The 26,747-nt window shown below is 41.7% G+C and overlaps 1 protein-coding gene across 3 annotated transcripts in view; it reads right to left on the reverse strand.

Annotated features, from left to right (window-relative positions):
- Positions 1 to 1,014: 1,014 nt before the first annotated feature.
- Positions 1,015 to 26,747, reverse strand: part of ubr1 (ubiquitin protein ligase E3 component n-recognin 1) — a 180,988-nt gene continuing 155,255 nt past the window's right edge. For all 3 annotated transcript variants that reach the window (XM_078562935.1, XM_078562936.1, XM_078562938.1), the window contains 8 exons: positions 25,515 to 25,602; positions 22,726 to 22,859; positions 19,653 to 19,761; positions 17,422 to 17,478; positions 15,832 to 15,909; positions 10,096 to 10,266; positions 5,191 to 5,292; positions 1,015 to 2,528 (listed from right to left, as the gene is read on the reverse strand). In XM_078562935.1, the coding sequence (XP_078419061.1) occupies positions 2,387 to 2,528; positions 5,191 to 5,292; positions 10,096 to 10,266; positions 15,832 to 15,909; positions 17,422 to 17,478; positions 19,653 to 19,761; positions 22,726 to 22,859; positions 25,515 to 25,602 (881 nt within the window). In that variant the 3' untranslated portion in view covers positions 1,015 to 2,386. The remainder of the gene's footprint in view (positions 2,529 to 5,190; positions 5,293 to 10,095; positions 10,267 to 15,831; positions 15,910 to 17,421; positions 17,479 to 19,652; positions 19,762 to 22,725; positions 22,860 to 25,514; positions 25,603 to 26,747) is intronic.

A 26,747-nucleotide genomic window follows, 5' to 3' on the forward strand; every position in this document is an offset into this window, starting at 1 on the left:
CCAAATGTCAAAATTTAAAAGTTTCACTGCTTTTAAAAAGTATTCTGCTTTTCTATTCTTCTTAGCAAAGTGAATAACCTCACACTTCTCCACATTGTTCTCCATCAGCCACTTGTTGTCCAGTCACTTAACCTGGCTATCTCTTTGCAGCATCTGTGTCCTCCTCATAGCTTACATTCCCACCTAGCTTTATATCAGCAGCAGCAAATTTGGATACATGACTCTTGGTCTCTTTGTCTAAGTCATTAATATAGATTGTAAATCGCTGAGGCCCCAGCAATGATCCTTATGGCACTCCACTAGTTAGTCTGCAAATTTGAAAATGCTTCATTTATCCCTGCTCTCTGCTTCCTGTAAATTAACCAATCCTCTATCTGTTCTAATATATTATTCCTAACTCCATCAGCCCTTATCTTGCATATTGACCTTCTGTGTGGCATCTTATTGAATGTCTTTTGGAAATCCAAAAATATTACATCTATTAGTTCCTCTTCATCTACCCCACTTAGCTACCACCTCAAAAACTTTAACAAATTTATCAAACGTGATTTTCCTTTCGTAAAGCCATGCTGATTCTGTCTCGTCATACTATGATTTTCTAAGTGATTATTATTAATAATAAGGTTAGATTCCATTATTTTCCTGACAACTGATGTCTGGCTAACTGGCCTGTAGTTCCCAGCTTTTTCTCTCCTTCCTTTCTTGAACAGCGGCGTTACATTTGTTAACTTCCAACTGCTGGAACCGTTCGAGGAACTCAGGTATTCTGGAATCACAACCAGTGCACCCACTAACTCTGCAGCTACCTCTTTTAAAGCCCTCGGTTGTAGGTCATCAGGTCCTGGGATTGCTGGCTTTTAGTCCCTTAAAATCTAAAGTGCAACAGAGAAGCCTAACTCAGGGCAGCATTCTAACTGTTGTGAAACATCAAACATTAGCAGTGATGAACTGCCAGTAACTCAACGACGCAATTTAAAACTGAACACATACGCAAAAAATGCAGGCATAGAGCTATTATCTAGTAATGTTATTTAATATATAGTCCCACTCCCTAAAAAAGGGAAAACACATAGCATTCGGTATATTCTTCATTTGTAATTAACTTTATAAAATATCTGTTGAAACTTGATAGAACTATTGCCAGAAGTGGTATCACAAATCCTGCTCAAAACAGAGACGAAACAGATGCAGAATCAGTGGACTAAACCGCTTGAAATATGATGGCGTGGCCAAGTGTTCCCCTTGATCCAACAGCATTGCTTTTATCATGCTAATGGGCATCACAATCAAATGCAATTCACAGTACAGCGTTATATGAAACATCATACTACAACTTTTGTTGTAACTGCTCACCAAATAGACTTTTACACTGTGATCCTTTGGCAACTGGGCAGAATTTTAAACACTTGCCAAATCAATATATCAGCATCCTCTCTCGGAGGTTATAGTGTTTTGAATTTGCTGCATTTTAACAAAGGATAACAAACTCCATTGTTTCATCAAGCTCCATCAACCCCTTAATTGTTCCATCACTGCCAGCACTAATTTTGAAATTGAACTGACTGAAACAAGGTTGCATTGATAGAACTTGCATAGTGCTCTGCAGGAAGACATTGAAAGGGGAAAATAATTTTTTCTGCATTATAAAACAAAATTTGACTTGCAGAAAGAACTTTAACAAAGTCAAATATAGTAATAACTGCAAAGTGCTGTTGACTTCTGACTAATATTAACTGAATTGACCAAAATGGTACAATCAAAGCAGAATTTTGTAAGGATATCAATGTGAATCTCAATTCCTTGCGTGATCAAAAATATGTTTACCCAGGTACCAGATACATCCTGAAAACAGCTGTATATTGTAATTTTCTTTTACTCTTATTAAATTTAAACAGGATGGAGCATCATATAGAAGATAGATACTGATCACAGCTACAGCAAAAACTGGCGGTTCCTGCTTCTCACTACTTCAAATGTTAACACTGGCACAGCCACAACAGTTAAATATCATCAGTGGACTGATGTGCCTTCCCTAGTAGTGAATTATGCAAGGCAGAAAATGGCTTCCACAAAGAGGGGGGTTGAAATGCTTCCATAAATTAAGTTAACATTTTCAAATTTCTAATTCCTTCATCCTCCCCTAGATAAGACCACAGTGCGGTAGTAGATTCTTTTCCTCATCAAATAGGGCGTACAAAAAGTCAGAAACTACAACAGATGTTGGCTTCCTTGTGGACAGGATCTGGACGCACTGTATCTAGATTATAGACACAGCAGATTAATAGCAGTTCATGTCAACTTAATCAACTCAGAGACTAGCCATTGACATTACTCTAACAGCAAGTTACAGTGGTGCTGCTACTCTCAAGCATGGTGAGTCAGGAATTCAGAACTGCTGCCACTCAAAGCCAAAGATGATTTGATTCGCATCCTGGTTTCTCGTGATCTCTTCTAGAATGCGGTGCTGCTGCCACAGTTGCTCGAGTTTCTTGTATCGCTCCATGCACAGATGTAATGGGTTACCTCTCCTTTAAGAGAAAATATAGAAATTTAAAATGTGTAAGGCTTCAGTTTCTCAAGATGCTCATTTTGTTTTACATTTGGTGAATGATGCAACTGGCACTTTGTGACAGTTGATGAAATCAAAGGGCCTGGGAGAGACCCAACAATAAGTGACTGCAGAGACAAAGAAAAAAGGAATGCAAGCGACGATTGTGTAGCAATCCAATATGTTTATACAGTAAATCAATTCAAAAACAATAGTCTTTTCTTCCCCTCCCTACTCCATCACTATTTGCGTTGGGCATTGGTCGTTCAGGTTTTTCCTAGCATTTATAGAGATGCTTGCTTTACATTACATTTAACTGCCATAGGGTGCTTCCTAGAAGTTTAGAGCATTATGGAAATCTCACTTTCATTTGGTCAACTCTCTAGTACCTTCAATGCAATAAATTGCCTTATAATGATTACTGGCTCTTTGGAAGAGCTATTTGATCAGTCCACTCACCTGCTCTTTGCCCACAGCCCTGCAACTTTCCCCCACTTTGAGTATTTATCCAATTTCCTTTTGAAAATTATTGAATCTGCTTTTACTACGTTCACACAGCGTATTCCAGATCACAACTATCGACAAATTGTGACGCCCATTCCTTTGTTGATTTTGCAATTGATGGGAATGTTATTAAAGAACAACCTCACTGTCAAGGTGATTATATTCTGTTCTTTTTACTCAGGAATATTTTTTCATGCTTGCTATCCTGATTGCTTGTTTCTGGCATACTGCCTGAAGAGTCCTGTCTAATGGATTTGGCACTTTATATCCTTACATAGATCTTTGGAAAGTGCTGAAGGCTCATGCCAGTGTCAGACTTTCAGTTTATCAATGTGCTTCTCTCTTTATTTGTTGTTTAGATTCAGAGGCAAGGTGGGGCTGATTTTCATGTACTAATGGTAGGTTTTTTTGTACGTTGAGGTACCTTGAGCCTTCAGCTGACAGAAGTTTGCTTTCCTGTTGTGGTTTTTATTTAACAGTTTTCCTCAACCTGTTGTTTGTCTTAAGTATAAGGTTAGATTGAGCTGGACTCTTTCTGACAGGCTCTCATCTCAAGTTAATAAAATTCTGTCAGAAATCAGTGCATGATGTTGAGGCCCAAAGGGGTAGCTTTTCAAGAGACCGGCAAAAGTGGGGAAAGTGGCAACACACTGGAGGGTTTGGAGAAAGAATTCCAGAATTTGAGACCATCATTGCCTACCCAAAGTTTTGCATTTGAAGATGGAACTGAGAGATTATGAGGGTTTAAAGGAGGCCAGAGCTGAACAGTGGAGGATATGGATTGGCACACCGGTGTGAAGAAGATTAGAGAAGTGAGGGAGCTGTGATTGGAATGATCTATCAAAGCAGTTGAGGATTTGAACCACTATGAATGGACAACAGTTATCCATGCCAATCATTAGGTAGTCACTCTGATAAACAAGGGCAAAAACAGCTCATACAACAACTGAGTCTTGGCCTTCCTAGTAGGGTGTTCTTTAATCCTGCCTTCCCTCAATGCTGAAAGTGAACGAAACCCACTTGATGGGCACTTCCAGGACTTGAGTCTGGAAATACAGTTCCACTGCTTAGGGTGGCCACATTGGCGCTATTGCAACTTGCTTGCTATACGCACTGGACAGATTAAAAGAGTTGTGCTATTGGTACTGAACAAACCACTGTAGCAAGCTATTATTGAATATACTAAACAAGATTGGTTGCAGTGTGTAACAAGCTGAGAGAATTCTGCCTGGTGCTGTAAGTCCCCAAATCTGCCACAAATTTGTCAGCACTCAGGGGGGCTGTGAATCAATGGTAGCACTCTTGCCATGAATCAGGTGGTCATGGGTTCAAGTCTCACCCTAAAAATGTGATCACAATCTAGAATTTCACACCCAGTACACGGCCACCATTGCTTCATCATTGGTGGCTGTGCCCTCAGCTGTATAGACCCTAAGCTCTGGAATACACTCCCTACACCTCTTCGCCTCATAACCTCACTTTCCTTCTTTAAGACACTCCTTAAAACCTACCCCTCTGACCAAGCTGTTGGTCAGCTGACCTAATATCACTGTATGTAGTTCAGTGTCATATTTTGTTTTATAATGGTCCTGTGAAACACCTTGGGACATTTTATTACATTAAAGGTGAGATATAAATATAAGCTGCATTTGTTGTGAGGGAATACTGCTCTATTGGAGATGGTGTCTTTTGGATGAGATGTTAAAACTATGTCCCATCTGCTTTCAAGTGAGTGCAAAAGATTACAGGGCACTATTTTGAAGGGAGGGAGAGTTCTCCCCAGTGCTTTGGCCAATACTTAGCCTACAAGCACCACCCAAAAACAGGTCACTTGTTTGCTATCACATTACTATTTGTAGAGTTTGCTGCCATTTTTCCTACATTACTGCAATGACCACAATTCAATAGTATTTCACTGGCTGGAAAGCACTTTGTAACATCCTGAGTCATGACAGGCACTATATAAACACAAGTCTTTTCTCCTTTTCATTTTACAGAGTCTGATGATACAGATTCTGCAAGGTCCACACAGCCTCTGCAAAACATACAGTGCAAATGAGATGCAATTTGTAACTGCTAGAAAAGATACTACATAGCTATTCAACATATAGGAATAAATTCTCTTGAAATAATCATACTTGAGCAACTGGTCAGTCTCCCCATAATCATCCAGGTATGGAGCTGGTATGAAACATCCTCTATTCTTTCCCGCCAGCAGCAGCACCTGACACTCCCGTATCCTGGTGGAAGAAATTATAAGAAACATTCAAATAAATAGCTGCATTTTATCCTCTCCTTTTCTTCCTAACTCTATCAAAGACATTGCGTTCTTGCTGGGGTAGAATTATTACAGGTCCCGACTGACCAACACTCATTGCCCCATGTATGGGCCTAACCAGCAAATATGGGTAGGCTCTTCAGTCATGGAGTGCATCACTTCCAAGCCTCAAATGATCTCTACAAATACACCCTGCATGGGTCACTGGATTACAACCAGGAACAAGATGACTTTTCACCAACACAGGAGCATTAAGGGTTGAAAAGTCCCTACCACTACTCCAGCTGAGATCAGTTTTTAAAATTCTTTCTTGGGATGCGGATATCGCTGGCTAGACCAGCATTTGTTGCCCACCCCTAACAGCCCTTGAACTGAGTGGCTTGCTAGGCCACTGCAGAGGGCAGTTAAAGGTCAACCACATTACAGTGGGTCTGGAGTCGCATGTAGACCAGACCATGTAAGAACAGATACCCTTCCCTCAAGAACATTAGTGAACCAGATGGGTGGGGTTTTATAACAATCAACGACGGTTTCATGGTCACCATTACTGAGACGAGCTTTCAATTCCAGATTGAATTTTAATTCTACCAGCTGCCATGGTGGGATATGAACCCATTTCCGCAGAAAATTAGCCTCGGCCTCTGGATTACTAGTCCAGAGACTTACAATCACGACACCGTCTCCACCTATTTAGTTAGCAACGTGCAGGTCTTGCAACCTTCCTAGTCTGTCTGACTCAGTTATCATTTTATGCAGATTGAACGATGAACTGATATTTTAAGAAGTACTCCATAATACTCTCACTGGGGCATGCAGCTGCCTTAATACCTTACAATTTTTTGATGAATTTACTGATCGCAGTTTTGTAACAGATTAGGCTGATCTAGTGGCAGGAGGGTCAGCAGCCAGAGGGCAGAGAATTAGGATTTGCAAAAGAACCAGAGGGGCGATGAGCTGAATTTTTTTTTGAGTAGTTATTTATGATAATCTGGAATGCACTGTCTGAAAGGGTGATGAAAGTAGATTCAAAAAAATATAAAAGGGAATCGGATATATCCTTGAAAAGGAAAATTTGTAGGACCATGGGGAAAAGAGCAAGGGAGTGGGAGTAATTAGTTAGCTCTTGCAAAGAACCTGCACAGGCACAATGGCCCAAATGGTCTCCTTCTGTGCTGTATGATGTTTTTTAAAAAATTTGTCCATGGGATGTGAGCACTACTGGTTAGACCTGCATTTATAGCCCATCCCTAATTGTCCTTGAGAAGGTGGTGGCGAGCTGCCTTCTTGAACTGCTGCAATCCATGTGCTGTCGGTACATCCACAATGCTGTTAGAGAGGGAGCGCCAGGATTCTGACCCAGAGGCAGTGAAGGAATGGCGATATATTTCCAAGTCAGGATGGTGAGTGGCTTGGAGGGGAACTTCCAGGTGGTGGTGTTCCCATCTGCCTGCTGCCATTGTCCTTCTAGATGGTAGTGGTCATGGGTTTGGAAGGTGCTATGCAAGGAAGCTTGGTGAGTTCCTGCAGTGCATCTTGCAGATGGTACACACTGCTACCACTGTTCGTCGGCGGTGGAGGGAGTGAATGTTTGTGGAAGGGGTGCCAATCAAGTAGGCTGCTTTGTCCTGGGTGGTGTCAAGCTTCTTGAGCATTGTTGGAGCAGAAGTCATCCAGGCAGGTGGAAAGTATTCCATCACACTCCTGACTTGTGCCTTGTAAATGGCGGACAGGCTTTGGGGAGTCAGGAGGTGAGTTACTCATTGCACGATTCCTAGCCTCTGAACTGCTCTTGTAGCCACAGTATCTATATGGCTAGACCAGTTCAGTTTCTGGTCAACTGTAAACCTCAAGACGTTGATAGTGGGGGATTCAGCAATGGTAATGCCACTGAATATCAAGGCACGATGGTTTGATTCTCTCTTGTTGGAGATGGTCATTGCCTGGCATTTGTGTGGCATGAATGTTACTTGCCACTTGTCAACCGAAGCCTGGATATTATCCAGGTCTTGCTGCATTTGGACATGGACTGCTTTAGTTTACAAGAATGGTTCCAGGGATGAGGAACTTCAGTTATGAAGAGAGAGTGGGACTACTCTTCTTGGAGAGAAGGCAAAGGGGGGAATTTCAAAATCATGAGGGGGCTGGATAGGGTAGATAGGGAGAAACTATTCCCGCTCACAAAAGGATCAAGAATGAGAGGGCACGGATCTAGTGATTTGCCAAAGAAGCAAATGTGATGACAATTTCTCACAAAGCGAGTGGTTTGAATTTGGAATACACAGCCTCGAAGTCCGGTGGAGGCAGGTTCAATCGTGGCATTCAATGATTATTTGAATAAAAACAATGTGCAAGGGTATGAGGAAAAGGCAGGAGAATGGTACTGAGTCATAATGTTCATTTGGAGAGCTGGTGCAGACATGATGGGCTGAATGGCCTCCTTCTGCACTGTAACAATTCTGTGCTTCAGTATCTGCGTCATGAATGGTGCTGAACTTTGTGCAATTAGCAGTGAACATCCCCCGCTTCTGACCTTATGGTGGAAGGAAGGTCATTGATGAAGCAGCTGCAGATGGTTGGGCCTAGGACAGGAACTCCTGCAGTGATGTCCTGGACTGAGATGATTGTCATCCAACAACCACAACCATCTTCCTTTGTGCTAGGTATGATTCTAACCAGCGGAGAGTTTCCCCCCACGATTCCCACTGACCCCATTTTGCCAGGGCTCTTTGATGCCAAACTTGGTCAAATGCTGCCTTGATGTTAAGGGCAGTCACTCTCACCTCTAGAGTTCAGCTCTTTTGTCCAGGTTTGAACCAAGGCTGTAATGAGGTCAGGAGCTGAGTGACCTGGTGGAGCCCAATCTGAGCATCAGTGAGCAGGTTACTGATAAGCAAGCGCGGCTGGATAGCACTATTGATGATCTTTTCCATCACTTTCCTGATGACCAAGAGTAGACTGATGGGGCGGTAATTGGCCAGGTTGGATTTATCCTGCTTTTTGTGTACAGGAGATATCTAGGCAATTTTCCACATTGCCGGGTGGATGCCAGTGTGGCAGCTGTACTGGAAAAGCTTGGCTAGGGACACGGCAAGTTCTGGAGCAAATGTCTTCAGTACTATTGCTGGAATGTTGTCAGGGTCCATAGCCTTTGCATTGTACAGTACCTTCAGCTATCTCTATGTCATGTGGAGTGAATCAAATTGGCTGAAGACTGGCATCTGTGATGCTGGGAACCTCTGTGGGAGGCCGAGATGGATCATCCACTTGGCACTTCTGGTTGAAGTTTGTTGCAAACCCTTCTGCCTTACCTTTTTCACTGTTGTGCTGGGCTCCTCCACCATTGAGGGTGGAGATATTTATGGACCCTCCTCCTCCAGTAAGTTGTTTAATTGACCACCACCATTCACGACTGGATGTGGCAGGGCTGTAGAAATTAGACCTGATCCGTTGGTTGTGGCACACAAGTAGTCTTGTATTGTAGCTTCATCAGGTAGACACCTCATTTTTAGGTATTATGGTGCTGCTCCTGGCATGCCCTGCTGCACTCTTCATTGAATCAGGGTTGATCCCTTGGCTTGGTGGTAATGGTAGAGTGGGACATATGCCAGGCCATGAGGTTATAGATTGTTGAGTACGATTCTGTTGATGGCCCACAGTGTCTCATGGTTGCCCAGACTTGAGTTGCTAGCTCTGTTCGAAATCTATCCCATTTAGCACGGTGGTAGTGCCACACAACACGATGGAGGGTATAATCAACGTGAAGATGGGACTTTGTCTCCACAAGGCCTGTGCTGTGGTCATTCCTACCAACAGTGTCATGGCCAGATGTACATGCGGCAGGCAGATTGGTGACGATAAGGTTAAGTATGTTTTTCCCTCACCACTTGCTGCGGACCCAGTCTAGCAGCTATGTCCTTTATGACTCAGCCAGCTCGGTCTGTAGTGGTGCTACAAAGCCACTTGGTGATGGACAATGTAGTCCCCCACTCAGAGTACATTCTGCACCCTTGCACCCTCAGTGCTTCCTCCAAGTGGTGTCCAACATGGAGGAGTGCTGATTCATTAGCTTGGCGGGGGGGGGGGGGGGGGGGGGGGGGGGGGGCGCGGCGGTAAGGGGTCATCAGCAGGAGGTTTCCATGTTTGACCTGATGCCATGAGACTTCATTGACATCAGGTCAATGTTGAGTTGATGTTGAAGACTCCCAGGGCAACTCCATCCCGACTGTATGCCACTGTGCCGCCACTTCTGTTCGATGTGCCCTGTCGGTGGGACAAGACATACCCAGGGATGGCGATGGTGGTGTCTGGCGTATGATTCCGTGAGTATGCTCAACTAGTCTATGAGACAGCTATTCCAATTTTGGCACAAGCGTCCAGTAAGGAGGACTTTGCAGGATTGACAGGGCTGATTTTGCTATTGTTGTTTTTGGTGCCTAGTTCAATGCCGGGTGGTCTGTCCGGTTTCATTCCTTTTAGAGTTTGAGTATCTTACTAGGCCATTTCAGAGGGCAGTTAAGAGTCAACCATATTGACCTGGGTCTGGAGTCACATTTAGGTAAGGACAGCAGTGAACCAGGTGGGTTTGTACGACAATCATTTCATGGTCATCAGACTTTTAATTCCAGGTTTTTATTGAATTCAAATTTCACCATATGCCATGGTGGGATTCGAACGCCACCACCTCCCCTGTATGACTCTATAATACCTCTATGCCATGAAAGTAGGCACAAAATAAGTCAAATACTTGGTGCGTGTGGCGAGATACCTGAGGAACATTCCCAATCCGGACCCACAGTTTATAGCGTGAGCTGCACAAGCTCCAAACTCTTCTCCATTTACTTCTTCCCGGCAGCATTGACTCTGCGAACACAGCATGGCTCCGCAGAACATGCAGAGGGCTAGATTCTTCGTCTCATCATCAGAAGATCTGGAACACCTGTTAGAGAAATTGTGGAAATCTACTCAAAGTTCTGGCACTGTAAATGTCATACACACTGCACCATCTTCGCCTTGCTATTGAATATCATGCTTCCACTGGCAGGAGGGTTGGTAACCAGAGGAAATTAAATTAAGAATTGGTGCTAGAGACAAATGAAAATGAGGAAAATTTTTTGCACCTCAAGCTGTTAAGATCTGGAGTGTATTACCTGAAAAGGTGGTGGAAGGAGATTCAATGACAACTTTCAAACAGAATAGGATAACTGGAGTGTGACCTCAGAGTGCTAGGAGTTTGGTGAGTTGAGGGAATTTTAAATCTCTTTCTAAAGCTCTAATAATGTTTGTAGTTAACATTTAACTGAAAGTAGTATTTAAATTCTAAATCTCATCAAGAGGCCTAAGCAGGGAGATAGAAGCTATCCACTGGAAAGCAGTTATAGTTAGTTAATTAAGGAAACTAGCTTGAACTGGTTTTTCTACGCTTGGGGCTCAGCTAGTTTCTTTAGTTTCAAAACATATAAATACAGTCATCTCAGTGCGACCTCAACGGAGTGCTGGGATTCTGGTGAGTTGAGGGAATTCGGTGAGGAGGGGGAGGAGGTGCTCCTTTGCTTTTTCTAACTTTTTCACCCCTGTCGGAATAGGTTCTTACTCTACTGCAGGAGAAGCTAGCTGTTTGGTGAGTATTTGGTAAGTGGTTGAGGTCTATTCTATTCTAAGATTTAAAAATAATTCATGAACTTGTGGTAAGGTTACTAAAATGCACAAGGAAAATAAGTAATTGAATAAAATAATTAAGTAGATAATTAAAACACATTAAGGATGGCAGGACAGGTGATGGGTTAAGGCTGCAGCATGTGGGAGCTCCTGGATGCCAGTGTAATCTAGGGCAAACATGTCTGCAGTAAGCGTTTGCAGCTCGAGCAGCTTCGGCTCAGGGTCATTGAGCTGGAGACCGAGCTACAGACACTGTGACACATCAGGGAGGGGGGAAGTTACCTGGTTGCTTTGTATCGGGAGGCGGTCACAGCCCTTAGGATAGGGTCTTCTGATTTGGAAAGTGGTCAGTATCAGGAGGGTGTGACTGCAGCTAAAGGGACCCAGAGAACAGGAGTGCAGGAACCTCAGCCTCTGCAATTATCCAACAGGTCTGACGTTCTTTCTTGTCTGGATGAGAGCGGGGGCTGCAGGGTGAATGAGGTGACTGACCATGGCACCGTGATACAGGAAGCCATTCAAGTGGTTGGGGGGGGAGGGGGGAGAAACAAAAAAGAATGTAGTGGTAGTAGGGGACAGTATAGTGAAGGGGATTGACACAGTTCTCTGCAGCAAAGAGTGAGAGTCCAGAAGACTGTGCTGCCTGCCGGTGCCAGGGTTCGGGACATCTGCTCAGGGCTGGAGAGGAACTTAGCGGGAGGGGGAGGATCCAGTTGTCATGGTCCATGTAAGTACCAATGACAGACAAGATGAAGGAGGAGGTTCTGCATATTCAGTCTGAGGAGCTAGGCACCAAATTAAGCAGAACCTCTGAATAATCTTTGGATTATTACCTGAGCCACATACAAATTGGCATAGGGCAAATAAGATTGGTGTGGGAGAAGTGGGTTCCGGTTCATGGGGCACTGGCACCAGTACTGAGGAAAGTAGAGGCTGTACCGTTGGGACGGTCTACACCTGAACCGTGCTGGGGCTGGTCTTCAAGCAAGCCGCATAACTAGGCAAATAGAGAGAATTCTAAACTAAATAGTGGGCTCAAGGGATCATATTTGGGAAGATGTGGTAAATCAAAGAGACAAGGCAAGAGAGAAAGGTATTAACATGGGAAATGATAAACAAAACGTGACAGGAATGGATAGAGTGTACAAATCTAAGAGTAAATCAACAGGTAAGGCTAGAAGTTACAAAAATAATAGAAAGTCACAACTAAAGACTCTGTATCTGAATGCACATAGCATTCGAAACAAAAGGTGAACTGAGAGTGCACATAGAAATAAATAAGTACGATTTGATAGCCATTACAGTGACATGGCTGCAGGGTGACATAGGTTGCGACCTAAATATTGAAAGGTGCATGACAAGGGGATGGTGGAAAGGTGGGGTCGTGGCTCGGTTAATGATGATATTACCACAATTGGATGACCTAAGTTCAGAAAACCAGGATGTAGAAGCAGTTTGGTTAGAGATGAGAAATAATAAAGGTAAGAAGTCACTTGTGGGAGTGGTGAACAGGGCCCCTAAAATTAACTGCATGGTAGGGCAAAGTATAGAGGAAGAGATAATGGGAGCTTGTCAGAAAGCTACGGCAATAATACAGGGGATTTTAATCTACATATAGACTGGAAAAATCAAATAGGCAAAGGTAGCCTAGATGACGAATTCATAGAATGTTTTTGGGATAGTTTCTTAGAACAGCACTTTCTGGAGCCAACCAGAGAACAGGCTATACTAGACCTGGTATTGAGCAACGAGATAGGATTAACTGATAATCTCATAGTGAAGGTGGTCGTTTGTAGCAGCAATCATAATATTGTTGAACTTTATATTCAATTTGAGGGAGGGAAGAGTGGATCCAAGACTAGTATTTTAAACTTAAGAGCAACTGAGGGCATGAATGCAGAGCTAGCTAAAGTGAACTGGCAAATGAGGTTAAGGGATAGGTCAATAGAGATGCAGTGACAGACAATTAAGGGGATATTTCAGAATATACAAAATAGATACATTCCAACAAGAGAAAAATTCCAAGGGGAGGACCCCCCATTTGCGGTTAACTAAAAAAGTTAAAGATAGTATCAAACTGAAAAGAAAAAGCATGTAATTGCACAAAGATGGGTGGCAGGTCAGAAGATTGGACAGAATATAAAAATATCAATCTTTTAGTCATTCTTTGCTAAGGAGGGAAAAATCAGTGTGAGAGAAAGCTACCTAGAAATATAAAAACAGTGAGAGTTTCTATTCATACTTAAAATCATTAACTAAATGAGCATTGGTCCTATAGAAAGTGAGGAGAATATCAGTAACATCCCACAAATAGCTTTAAGTTAGGAAATAGGAGGGAGGGAGGAACTCAACAATTTACAATCAGCAGGGAAGTGGTACTGAGCAAATTGTTGGAGCTGCGGGCTGATGGACTTCACCATAGGGTCTTTAAAGAAATGGCTAGGAAGATAGTTGATGGGTTGGTTTGAATTTTCCAAAATTCCCTAGATTTGGGGAAAGTTCCATTAGATTGGAAAATAGTGAATGTACCTCCTCTATTCAAAAAGGAAGACAGAAAGCAGGAAACTATAGGCCAGTTGGCTTAAAATTTGGTTTAGGGACAATTTTAGAAACTATTAGGAAATTATATCAGGGCACTTGGGAAAAATTAAAGGTAATCAGGCAGAGTCAACATGGTTTTGAGAGAGGGAAATCATGTTAAATAATTTATTGGAGTTCTTTGAAAAAGAAACACAAGCTGTGGACAAAGGGCAACTGGTGCATGTGCTGTATTTAGATTTCCAGAAAGCATTTGAAAAGGCGTCACCTCAAAGGTTATTGCAAAAAATAAAAGCTCTTGGTGTAGGGGATAACATCTAGGCATGAATAGAAAATTGGCTAGCCAACAGGAAACAATAGGCATAAATGGGTCATTTTCTGGTTGGCAAGATGTAACAAGCGTGTGCCACGTGGAACGGTGCCGGGGCCTCAACTTTTTACAATTTATATAAATGACTGGATGAAGGGACCGAAGGTATGGTTGCTAAATTTGCTGATGATACAAAGATGGATAGGAAAGTAAGTTGTGAAGAGGACATGAGGAGGCTACAAAGGGATATAGATAGGTTAAGCGAGTGGGCAAAGATCTGGCAAATGGAGTATAATGTGGGAAAATGTGAAACTGTCCATTTTGGCCGGAAGAATAAAAAAGAAGCATGTTATCTAAATGGTGAGAGATTGCAGAGCTCTGAGATGCAGAAGGATCTGGGTGTCTTAGCGCAGGAATCGCAAAAAGCTAATAAGCAGGTACAGCAAGTAATTAGGAAAGCTAATAGAATGTTATCATTTATTGCGAGGGGAGCTGAATACAAAAGTAGGGAGATTATGCTTCAGTTATACAGGGCATTGGTGAGACATCTTGAGTAGTGTACAGTATTTGTCCCCTTATCTAACGAAGGACATAAATGCACTGGAAGCAGTTCAGAGAAGATTAACTAGATTAATACCTGAATGGGCTGGTTGCCTTGTGAGAAAAAGTCGGACAGGCTAGGCTTGTATCCACTTGAATTTAGAAGAGTAAGAAGCGACTTGACTGCAACTTTTAAGATCCTGAGGGGTCTTGACGTGGTGGATGTGGAAAGGATGTTTCCCCTTGTGGGAGAATTTATAACTAGGGGTCACTATTTAAAAATAAAGGGTTGTCCATTTAAGGCAGAGATGAGAAGAATTATTTTCTCTCAGAGGGTCGAGGGTCTTTGTAACTCTCTTCCCCAAAAGGCCTTGAAAGCAGGGTCTTAAATATTTTTAAGGCAGAGGTAGATAGATTCTTGATAAGCAAGGGGATTAAAAGGTTATTGGGAGTAGGCAGGAATGTGGAGTTGAGATTACAATCAGATCAGCCATGATCTTACTGAATGGCAGAGCAGGCTCAAGTGGTCTATTCCTGCTCCTAGCTGGTATGTTTTGTCTAAATACCTGAAAGGAAAATATGCAAAGCTATGTGGAAGAGCAAGGGAATGTAACTAATTGATAGATGCTCTTTCAAAGAGCCAGCACAGGCATGATAGGTCGAATAGTTGTTTTCTGTGCTAAATTAATTTGTGATTACTTAATAAGATCATATCAAAACAATTACCTGATCACTTGAGCAGCTACAATCCAGCAATGACAAGCATCAGTGCCTAATCTACAACTCCTGAACCTGATACCCAATTTACACTGCGACCTTCTACATTAATGGTTGTAGAATGGTCATGTTTGTCTCTTTGCACTTCTGGCCACAGACATCGCCTGATGTCAGGGCAAACTCTTTCGAGTTATCAACAGTCACAGATTGCAACTCTTTCGAGTACAATCACAGTTCTTGGTTTTCCGGGAGTGGGACATGAACCCACAACCCTCTGATTCAAAGGCGAGGGTGCTATGAACTGAGCCACAGCTGAGTGCATGCAGGCCAATGACATGGAAACGAGAACTCAAACCTGCCCACAGTCAGAATGGAATCACTGTGATCTGTGGTGATTACTAGCAGAGCTCTAGCCCTTGTCTTAGGAAACAAAGCTGTTTTTTGACGTTATGTGGTTTATATCCAGAGGCACTGACACCTGCCCGTTTACATTACGGCACAGACTCTGGACGAAGAGCTGTAATACAGATGTGAGGTGAAAGCAATTAATGGCATCTAACAGTTTCTGAATGCTAGCTCCAAAGAGTTTGCCAGGTGACTTCAATGTCAATTTTTAAAATACATTTTCAACCTCAGGATGTGGGCCTTTCTATAGTCTGTTCTGCTTTTTGCAATCCTAATTCTATCAAAAAAGTGTACAAAATAGTAACATTGAGAAGAGATGTTGATGAATGGACTCACTTATACTGACAACTCTGATTCAGTATACAACTGTAGTCTTCTGGAAGTTCCATTAATTGATTTCTTTCCCTTGGATACCTTTTAAGAAAGAACTTACTGTCAAGCAGCATCACCATTAAAAGGAAGGATATCATTTTAAACATACATAACACAGCCTCATTCAGAACCCTATACTGCTGCCATCATTCATCCTTCAAAGAGGAGGCAAGACACCAAACGAGGCCACACTCTACTTTCTCACTGGCTCCTGTAAATTACACAATATAGGTGGATGGAGCTCAAGCACCAGACTCCCACGACGGTAGCTGATTCTGAATAATTTGAGCAGAAACTTAATTCAGAGAGCCCACATTGCGAACACCATACTCTTCCTTCACTATTTCCATCTTAAATAATTTAAGAAAAAATATATCGAATCTGATATTATTCTGTAGAGATGAACAGAAACTGGTTCTCTGTACTCATAGGAATATGAGAATTTAACTTTTTATATGCAATCAAATGACATGCAAATCATAATGTGAAGTTAACTCAACATTAAAAATGCATATATGTATTACATATCCATAAAATGATTAACTATAGTTCAGATCTGTTTATAGTATTCACACGTACAACTGCTCTCTGCAATTCACTTCCCTTTCACTCCCATCCCAATTTAGCTATCACTGGCTTCCCCTTGCTGAGTGAAGTACAAAGCTGCTCCAAGGTGACGTAGCTGCTATTGCATTTACACAAAAAGCCCCAAAGGGAATAACTGCTCATCTCAAAGCCAGCAGGCGAGGTGTCTCATTAATTTTGTCCTCGTGTACTTATTTACTGAGTCTTATGAAGGTCTAACCTTTCACCCTTATCATTCTGCACAAAGGTGAAACAACAAACTGGGTAAAGCGTAAAATAGGTGCACTACATTCCTTGTCTCCCACGGTTATATCCTGCTAAATTTTAAAATTCTCAACCTCTTGTTCAAACCTCTTCATGGCCTTGTTTCTCCCTGCTTCTGTAACCTCCTCCAGCTCTATGACTCTGAGATCTTTACTCTTCCCCTACTCTGGATAATTCTAATCCCTAACTTCCTTCACTTCACATTGGTGGCCCTGCCTTCAGCTGTCTAGGTCCCAAACTCTGGAATTCTTTAAATTGCTTCACCTTTTCTTCCTTCTTTCAGTCACTCCTTAAAACATACTTCTTTGACCAAGCTTATGGTGATATGTCCCAGTATCCCTTAATGTGGCTTGGTGCCAATTTCTGTCTGATAATGTTCCTTGGGACTTTTCATTATGTCAAAGGTGCTATTTAAACGAAAGTTGCTTTTGCTATCTTCTAATCTGATTACTCATTCTTGACAAAGAAATTCAAAGATAAAAGAAAAACACTGAACAGAACAATTTTCCAAATTCTGGAAACTTATAGCAGGTTTTTGTGTGTGACCCTTTACCAGTGCTATGCTTTTGCAGCATCTTCTGATCTTGTTTTAGATAATGACAGATTTAATGAGCAATCAATAAAGAAAAGGGTTGAGAGAGAGAAAGATGAATGTGACCAGATAAGAGGGGAAGCATAAAGAACTCAGATGCAAGTCTCACTAACCGGACTGTCGTTCGCTTTCCCTTAAGAAAGCTTTGCACTGAAGAATCAGAACACCACCTGCAATAAAACAGAAGAATTTTAATCAAACAAGTCTTCAGGTAGGCAGTTTTCAGACATAAAACCTATAACAGATCAAACTGATGGCAAAAACTGTATAGTGATAAAGCTCTAATATGTGCTGGCAGGTATGTGTAATCAGTGAAATGAGAAGCCTTGGGTGCCTGAAAAAAATGGATCAATTAATATTAACTTCAAAGATCAAGGAGAACGTGCTTGCACTAATTATAAGACCACAATATTTCGGTTTATTCACAGTAGTAGTACTGTAAATTAATCCATAGGATCATACTAAATCAATGACCTTCCTTTCATCATGTCAGAAGTGGGGATGTTCGCTGATGATTGCACAATGTTCAGCACTATTTGCGACTCGTCAGATACTGAAGCAGTCCATGCCCAAATGCAGCAAGACCTGGACAATATCTAGGCTTGGGCTGACAAGTGGAAAGTAACATTCATGCCACACAAGTGGCGGGCGATGACTATCTCCAACAAGAGGGAATCTAACCATCGCCCCATGACGTTCAATGGCATTACCATCACTGAATCCCCCACTATCAACATCCTGGGGGTTACCATTGACCAGAAACTGAACTAGCTATATAAATACTGTGGCTACAAGAGCAGGTCAGAGGCTAGGAATCTTGCGACAGGTAACTCACTTCCTGACTCCCAAAGCCTGTCCACCATCTACAAGGCACAAGTCAGGAGTGTGATGGAATACTCTCCACTTGCCTACATGAGTGCAGCTCCCACAACGCTTAAGAAGCTTGACATTGTCCAGGACAAAGCAGACCACTTGATTGGCACCACATCGACAAACATTCACTCCCTCCACCATCAACACACAGCAGTGTGTACCATCTACAAGATGCACTGAAGGAATTCACCAAGGCTCCTTAGATAGCACCTTCCAAACCCACGACTACTACGATCTAGAAGGACATGGGCAGCAGATAGATGGGAACACCACCACCTGGAAGTTCCCCTCCAAGTCACTCACTTGGAAATATATCGCCGTACCTTCACTGTCGCTGAGTCAAAATTCTGGAACTCCCTCCCTAACAGCCCTGTGGCTGTACCTACACCACATGGACTGCAGCGGTTCAAGAAGGCAGCTCACCACCACCTTCTCAAGGGCAATTAGGGATGGGCAATAAATGCTGGCCCAGCCAGTGAAGCCCACATCCGTGAATGAATTAAAAAACTGTACAATAATCAGATTTAATACTATTTTGATACAAAATTAAACAAATTCTGGCCTACAGGTACATGCATTACAATTACTTGAAATCCTACCTTGCAAGATTTGCAGATCATAAAAACTTCCATAAAGGTTCATTTTATTAATCTCCAGGACCATTCATGCAGCTGAGTCACTACTTGCTCTGCTTTTTCTGCTCCATGTGACCACCCTAAGCTCATTCCACAATGGCACTATGACTGCTGCCTCAGCTCCCACTTCAATCTCATCTCTTACCCAAGATAAACTTCTTGCCCCCTCAATCACTCCTCACTGAGGTCCAGAGCACTCAATAATCCTCGCTGGCTACATGACTTACTTTCATAACACTTGTCTGCTCTGTTGTTTCCCCATCAGCATGAATTGAATTGGCATATTAGAGGTGTTCAACAACACATGTTGAGACAACAGGCTGGTTGCTCCCATGTTACTGAGCCCCCAGTCTTAGCAATGCTACTATAGGGTGGTAATTGGAAACCAAGGTACCTCCTTAAGGCACCACATAGTGCCAATTTGGAGCAGTATGAGCAAAACCCTGCCCACTCAGCTGCAAAAGGTATATAACAGGGTGAGGAGGGGATTGGGTGGCGGAGAAAGAGGGGTCATGGACAAACTGGCTGACGGGTTATAAGGCTTTCAATTGATGAAGAAGACCTTATAGTCTTTATAGTGGCAGGAAGCTGGATGAAGATTGGCTCTATTTTTTTTAAATGCATTAAGAAAGTTTATTTTTTAAACAGTGCAGCTCTAAATTTGTGAACTAGATTTTGCCTGCATCATCATTATGAGAGATGATCAGAAAACTCTGCTCCAGTCATTCACATTCTTGTTCAGTGGGGGAAGAAAAACTTTGCTTTAAATTGCATCTATTCATCCTCTCTTTGGATTATTTTTAATGTCCTAAAATTACTTAGACACTAGTACTTACCTTTGCAGTAAAAGGGACACTGTATCCTTGTGCTCTTGGAAAAGCTTGAAAAGGTTTGTAGGCAATGCCAGATAATAACATAAGGCTTCAAACTGCCCTTCTGAGGAATCTAGGAACAAAGGGAAGATTCTAATGATGCATGAACCCAGTGCTTCTACATTAAAAAAGTTAAAGCTTTGTTTAGGAGTTATTGGAACTCCTGGATGGAGAAGCTGGATGGAGATTTTAACCAGTTTTATTTAACAAATGTTTGGCACAGCCTTGTAAAAACAAGCCTAAAGCTACTTTTATATTAACACCATTTTAATTCTAACTCCAGGCAATTACGCTGCTAAACATAGCTCCCTTATCCCAGCAGCAGATTTAGCAGTCCAGCCGTGGGATAATACAACTAGATTTTAACAACAGGAATGCCGGGAAATGATTTGCCGACCCTGGTATCCTTGAATCTGAATTAAAGCTGTGTTCATATAAAAAGCAATTAAAATAATGTATAAATTTTACAGTAATGTATCCCCAAGAACTGCTAATGCACTATAGCCACATCATTCACGTGTTTTACAAACATCACAATCAACAGTCATAACCTTTCATGATGGTGAATTTATTTATTCTGATTATTCAATCTCCTCAGCATCACAATTACAATGATGCCTCCTGCCTTACTGTTGCTGCACACCCTCAACTCCCCAAGCACTGTCCTCTTTGACAGTACGCCTCATTAGTGGCTGCTCGTTTGGACACTAAGCTGCTGTTCTCTGCAACTTTATGCTCAGTTTGCTCCACATGCCACCATAACAATCTTTCCCTTTGACCAGGCTTTTTGGCCCCATCCTAATCCCCTCCCTTTTATCTAGAAACTCTGACATTGAAACATGTCAGTTTTAAACATTCTAAATCCCAAAGCTTTTCTCTAATTACTGTCAGGAAGTTATAACAATGTTATTGGAATTTATTGTAAAACAGTAGTATCTGTGTCTTTATATGTGTGCGTGCGTTACTTAATTGGATTAAAGGCAGCTGGTCTGATGTATTAGAAGATGAGCTAGATTTTAAATGTTAAGTCAGTAAACATGGGGGAAGTTCACAATGCAAGGTGTAAAAGGACATTTGCATTTTTAAATAATCTAGACTTGATTGTTTTCAGAGGAGGGGTGAAATGTATCACCTTGCCAGGTGAAGTTCAGAAACAGAGTGTTTATTTTTCCCAAAGATTACTGGTAAAATTAGTACTATGAGATATTTTTATGATCAGGGATGTAAAGTCGAAAGACATAGTGAAACAATGGGAATTTGCATTCAAAGGGGAAAATATGTTTAAAGGAGAGAAGGCTGTGTATAAAGGGAGGCATTTTAAGATCTAACGAGTGTAAAAAGCCTTCAGCACCTGCACCTCAAACTGCTGTCTACAACGAACTGAAGTTAAGGAGACTCACTTTGAATTGGATTGTTCGGGGTGTCATGTTTCTTTGCCTGGGTCTTTTAAAATCCATGTCTTACTCTTGCCTTAACAAAAGTGTAACTGGGAGTTGGATTAACTAGGGGATTTAGAAGTTATTATAGTAGTAATTTGTAGACATATGTATGCACTTAAAATCATTTCTCTTATTAATAAATGTTTAATCTAGTTTTGTTAAAACTTATAAGGCTCAGTGGTCTTATTACTATGGAATTCAAAGCCCACATCTCGAAACATAGAAATTGCAAAAATAAGTTGCGGCAGTTGTCTCAAGTTTCCCTCTGGGATTTGAACAACTCAGCATTTACCATCGGCTGTGCCATAACATTGCTTTATTCCCCTTTTCTTCAAGCACCCATCCTTAAACGTTCACATGGTCTTTGCCTCAAACACCTACTTCAGTGGTGCATTCTACAGCCTCACAACTCTGAGTGAAAGTTTCTCCTGCTTCATATTCTAAATCCCTTGCATTTAATTTTCAAATGTTCTCTTGCTCTTGAGCACTCAACCATTGGAAATTGTCTTATTCCAATATCTTCTGTCCTATCACTTCACCCTGTAACCCCAGATTTTTAAGTCTTTATTTAAGCCCAGTATACCATTAGGTTTTTGTAAGGCTTTATGATTTCCACTGCTGTTTTACACAAACCTGAACCCCTAAATATCTTCCCCCAAAATATGATTACCAACCTCTGGAAAAAAAATCTACCACCTCATTTATTAACACTGAATTTTATTTGCCACATTGTTGCCCATTTCACCAACTCATCAATATCCTCTTGCAGCTTCCACTGCCCTGCAGTTATTTACTGTACCTCCTATTCTCAGTATCCTATTGTTTAGTCCTCCTTAATGTGAAGTGACATGTGTTATCTTTCTGCAAGAGCAGCACTACAGAAATACAAGTATTTTTGTTCCTAATTCTTTTTTGCAATTTAGATGTAGAAAATAGATGCTGTGGTGTGAGCTCAAATTTATAATTCTACCTTGGGATGCAACTGAAACTCAAAGGTGCTTGATTACGAATGTACTGAAATCTAATAATCAAGATGTGAAATCAAAACAGTAATATGCTGGAAATGTATACAAGTCATTCAGTGTTGAAAAGAGAATGGATTTTAATGGAGGGGTGCACTTGAACATTAAGCATAGTCTCCTGGATGCTGACTGATCTGTGCTGCAACTCCACCTCCTCTAATTCCAGTCTCTTGTGCAGCCCTGATTTTCTTTGCTCCACCTCTGGCTGCCATGCCTTCAGCTGCCTAGGCTCTAAATTCTGGAATTTATCCCTAAATCTCTCTGCCTCTCTATTCTCCTTTAAGACACTCTTAAAATCTACCGCTGTGATCACGCTTTTAGTCAGTTGTCCTAATATATCCTTGTGGGGCTGTGTCAAATTTTGTTCAATAATATAATAATCTGTGAAGCACCCAGGGGGGTTTTTACTATATTAAAGGTGCTTCTATAAATGCAAGTTATTGCTTACTACTCCAATTTCAAATGCCCAGCTTTCCTGGTTTTGCTTTGCTATCTCAGACTGAAACAAAGCCCAACATTCCACCCACCTAAAGCCATATGCCTAAACTAGAACGGTAATTGCTCCTCTTCACTTACCTTTTGAGAGCTCCTCAGGAGGGGGCACTCCTAGCAAGTAGTTGAAGAACAAGGCAGAACAACGAAGGAATGGAATGATGCCACACTTCACACAATTCCACAGGTACCAGCCATGGGGCTTACAATCTAAAGATCTGTTAACAATTGCAACTCATTTCAACAATGCATTTGACTTGCAGAAGACAAAGCCCTTGCTCTGCAGAATTAAGACACGCAACACAAATTGCAATTAAGAACAAAACAGATTATAGTAACCCACAATAGGATAATTGCTGGAAAACAAACACTACAGTTGGATTCTCTTAAATAAAATGAAAACAAAAGACAAAATTTATTTTATTGTAAGTAGATTTGAAATTTAACACTGCAATTGTGACAACGTTATTGTAATCCCACAAGGATCAAGTAGCAATGTGAGCAAATTGCAAGGCTTAAGGAGAGTCCTTTGAACAGCCAACAACTTCAGATTAAGTGCACAGAAAACTTGCATAAAGGAGGGAAGGAAGAAAATAATGATTATCAGAACACTAGATGAAGCCCTGCTTGACAGCAAAATAATTTTACCTTTCCCATGTGTGCCACCATTTTTTGCCTGATTTTGCAAAGAACCTTCTGCTACAATATTTTTGCTGGTCTAAACCTCAGGGAGACAAGCAGTTCTCAAGCCTCTACCAATGTGAGAAAAACATGTGCAGCATCAAGCTAGGGTGCTTGCCCTAAATTTTCTAACTCTCCACATTGGGAAACACCCAACATCCATTCAGCATTTCAGCTGATGGAATGATGAAATTTGGAGCTACATGTGTGGCAATATGATGATGGAAACAAGGAGATTTTGAACTGGAAATGCAACAATATGATGGAAGGGAGGAGATTGGGAGCAAGGACGTGGCTTATGTTAGAACGGAATAAGATCAATGAAACTTAGTGCACAGGAGGCAATTTAGCTTGTCCATGTGCGCTGGTTCTTCAAAAGCATCCAATTGGTTCCATTCCCCACATCCTCTCTCCTTGAAACCTGTTGTCACCACCTTCTCTTCAAAAAGCCAGCTCTTGACCCCACCGTCCTTGCAAATTATGGTCCAATCTCCAACCTCCCTTTCTTCTCCAAAGTCCTTAAATATGTTGTCCCTTCCCAAATTTGTGCCCATCTTTCCTGGAACTCAAGGTTTCAATCCCTCCAATCAGGTTTCTGCCCTGCCACAGTATCGAAATGGCTCTACTCAAAGTCACAAATGGCATCCTATGTGACTGTGACAAAGCAAACTTTACCTCCTTTCCTTCTTAACCCATATCCAGCTTTTGACATGGTTGACACAACCATCCTCCTCCAATGCCTCTTCAGCATTGTCCAGCTGGATGGGACTGCTTTCATCTGATTTCATTTTTATCCATCAATTAGAAGTCAGAGAATCATTTGCATTAGATCCTCTTCCTGCTCAACCACTGTTATTTCCCAAGGGTCTATCCTTGCCTGCCACCCCCCATTTCTTATCTACATGCTGCCCCAAGACAACAGCATCTGAAGGCACAGCGTTAGTTTTCACATGTACACTGATAACACCCAGCTCTATCTCACCACTGCCTCTCTCAACTCCTCCACTGTTGCTAAATTATCAGACAGGTTATCCAGCTTCCAGTACTGGATAAGCAGAAATTTTCTCCAATTTAATATTGGGAAGACTGAGGCATTGCTTTCGGTCCATACTCCCAAACTCCATTCCCTATCTACCAATTCTATCCCTCTCCTTGACAGAAGTTTGTTCACAACCTTGGTGTCATATTTGATCCAAAGGTGAGCTCCTGATCTCATATGTGTGCCATCACTAAGACCACCATTTCCACCTCTGTAACACTGCTTGACTTGGCCCATCTCAGCTCAGCCTCATTCATGCCTTTGTTACCTCTCGACTCGTCTCTTCCAATGCACTCCTGGCTGGTTTCCCAAATTCCACCCTCTAAAATTTGAGGTCATCCAAAACTCTGCTGCCTGTGCCTTAACTTGCAGCAATTCCATTCCTTTGTGCTTGCTGGCCTAATTGATTCCTGGTCAAGAAACATTTTAATTTTAACATTCTCATCCTTGTTTTCAAATCCCTTCATGACCTCATCCCTACCTCTGTATTCCCCTCCAGGCCCACAACCCTCCAAAATGCCTGTACTCCTCTTATTCTAGCCTCTTGCTCATCCCCAATTTTAATTGCTCCACCATTGGTGCCTGTGCCTTCAGTTGCCTAAGCCCTAAGCTCTATAATACCTTCCCTACATCTCTCTGCCTCACTTTCCACCTTTAAGACACTCCTTAAAACCTGCTTCTTTGACCAGCTTTTGGTCAGCTGACCTTATATCTCCTTATGTGCCTCATGTCATATAAGTTGTTGTTATCCCTTTAAAATTTTTTTTAAAGTTTATCCACTCCTTTTTAAAAATCATAGTATCATGGATTATTACATCATTGATTTCTGTTAGGGGATTCCATTTGCTAATGGGCAATCTTAGTGAAACATGAAGAAAGCTGATGGAATGGCCAAGGTTGGGAATTAGATGAGTGAGAAGCAGCCTACTACACTGTATCATGTTCCACATTTATTGGGGCAAAAAAAAGTATACTGACAGATCACAATTTCACTGACCCTGTATATGATGATTACAACTCCTGGGTCATTGCAGTGGAGGCCACATATGCAGTGATGAGGATTTAGCAATTAGGTAGGCTGCTAAGTGAGCCTAGCTTGCAATACTGCAGGAACTAGGAAATCACATTATTGCAAGCATCTTTATCTGCATACCTGCTTGTGTATTCCCGAACAATTTCGTACAGCTCTGTTGCTGATTGGGTCTCCTCACTTTCCTCTCCATCCTGCTCCATAGGGCAATCTGTTCAGGAATAACGCAGTATTACATTAAACAATGGCACTTTGAATTATAACTTCCTGTACATTATTAGTTAACACATAATTTCTTTTAGTTTAGAAAGGAAACTAAATAAAATACAACATAGAGCAAAACAAAGGAAAGCTCATGTGCAAGTTTATATTGCGTACATGGCCTCTCAAATTCAGCTTTAAGTACAGGCAGCCTATCTAATATCTTCTGCTCATCAATGTTAAACCCTTCAAGTGTCTGAACTATCTCCTCTTTCACCATGACTGATGCAGTATCATCTTCCTTGGTAGAAGCAAATGTATTCATTTAAACTCAACTCATAACTCAGTCCCTAATTGACCCCACTCCTCCTATTACCACTCTTTTACTATTTGTATGCCCATAGAAGACTTTTGGATTCCCTTTTATATAAGTTACCAGTCTCTTTTCATACTCTCTTTGCTTCTCTTATTTGCTTTTTCAATTTCCCTCTGAACCGTGTATAGTCAGTCTGGTTCTCAGTTGTATTATTCACCTGACATTTGTCATGAGCACCCCTTTCTGTTCCATCTTAATTGCTATATCTTATGTTATCTGGGGCTCCGGATTTTTTTGTCCTACCTTTCCCCTTTGTGCGAATATACCTTGACTATGTCTAGAACACACTCTTCTTTAAAGGTAGCCCATTGTTCAGTCGCAGTTTTGCCTGCCAACTTTTGATTACAATTTATCTTGTCAGATCCATTCTTACCGCACTGAAGTTGGCTTTCCCCCAGTTAATTATTCTTACTCTGGGTTGTTATTTGTCCTTTTCCATAGCCAGCCTAAATCTTATGATACAATGATCACTGTCCCCCAAATGTTCCCCTACTGATACTTGATCCACTTAACCCATCTCATTCCCAAGAACCAGGTCTAGCAGTGCTTCTTTTCGCTGGAGTGGAAACATACTTCTGTAGAAAATTGTCCTGAACACACTGTAGGAACTCTTGCCCCTCTCTGCCCTTTACACTATTACTATCCCAGTGTATATTCGGATAATTGAAGTCCCCCATTACAACTACTTCATAATTCTTGCACCTCTCTAATTTCCTTGCAAAACTCGTTGGTGGGCTATAGACTATACCTAGCAATGTAATTGCACCTTTTTTGTTCCT

Source organism: Cetorhinus maximus, chromosome 18 (assembly GCF_964194155.1).
Source record: "Cetorhinus maximus chromosome 18, sCetMax3.hap1.1, whole genome shotgun sequence".
In the NCBI taxonomy this organism is placed as follows: domain Eukaryota; kingdom Metazoa; phylum Chordata; class Chondrichthyes; order Lamniformes; family Cetorhinidae; genus Cetorhinus; species Cetorhinus maximus.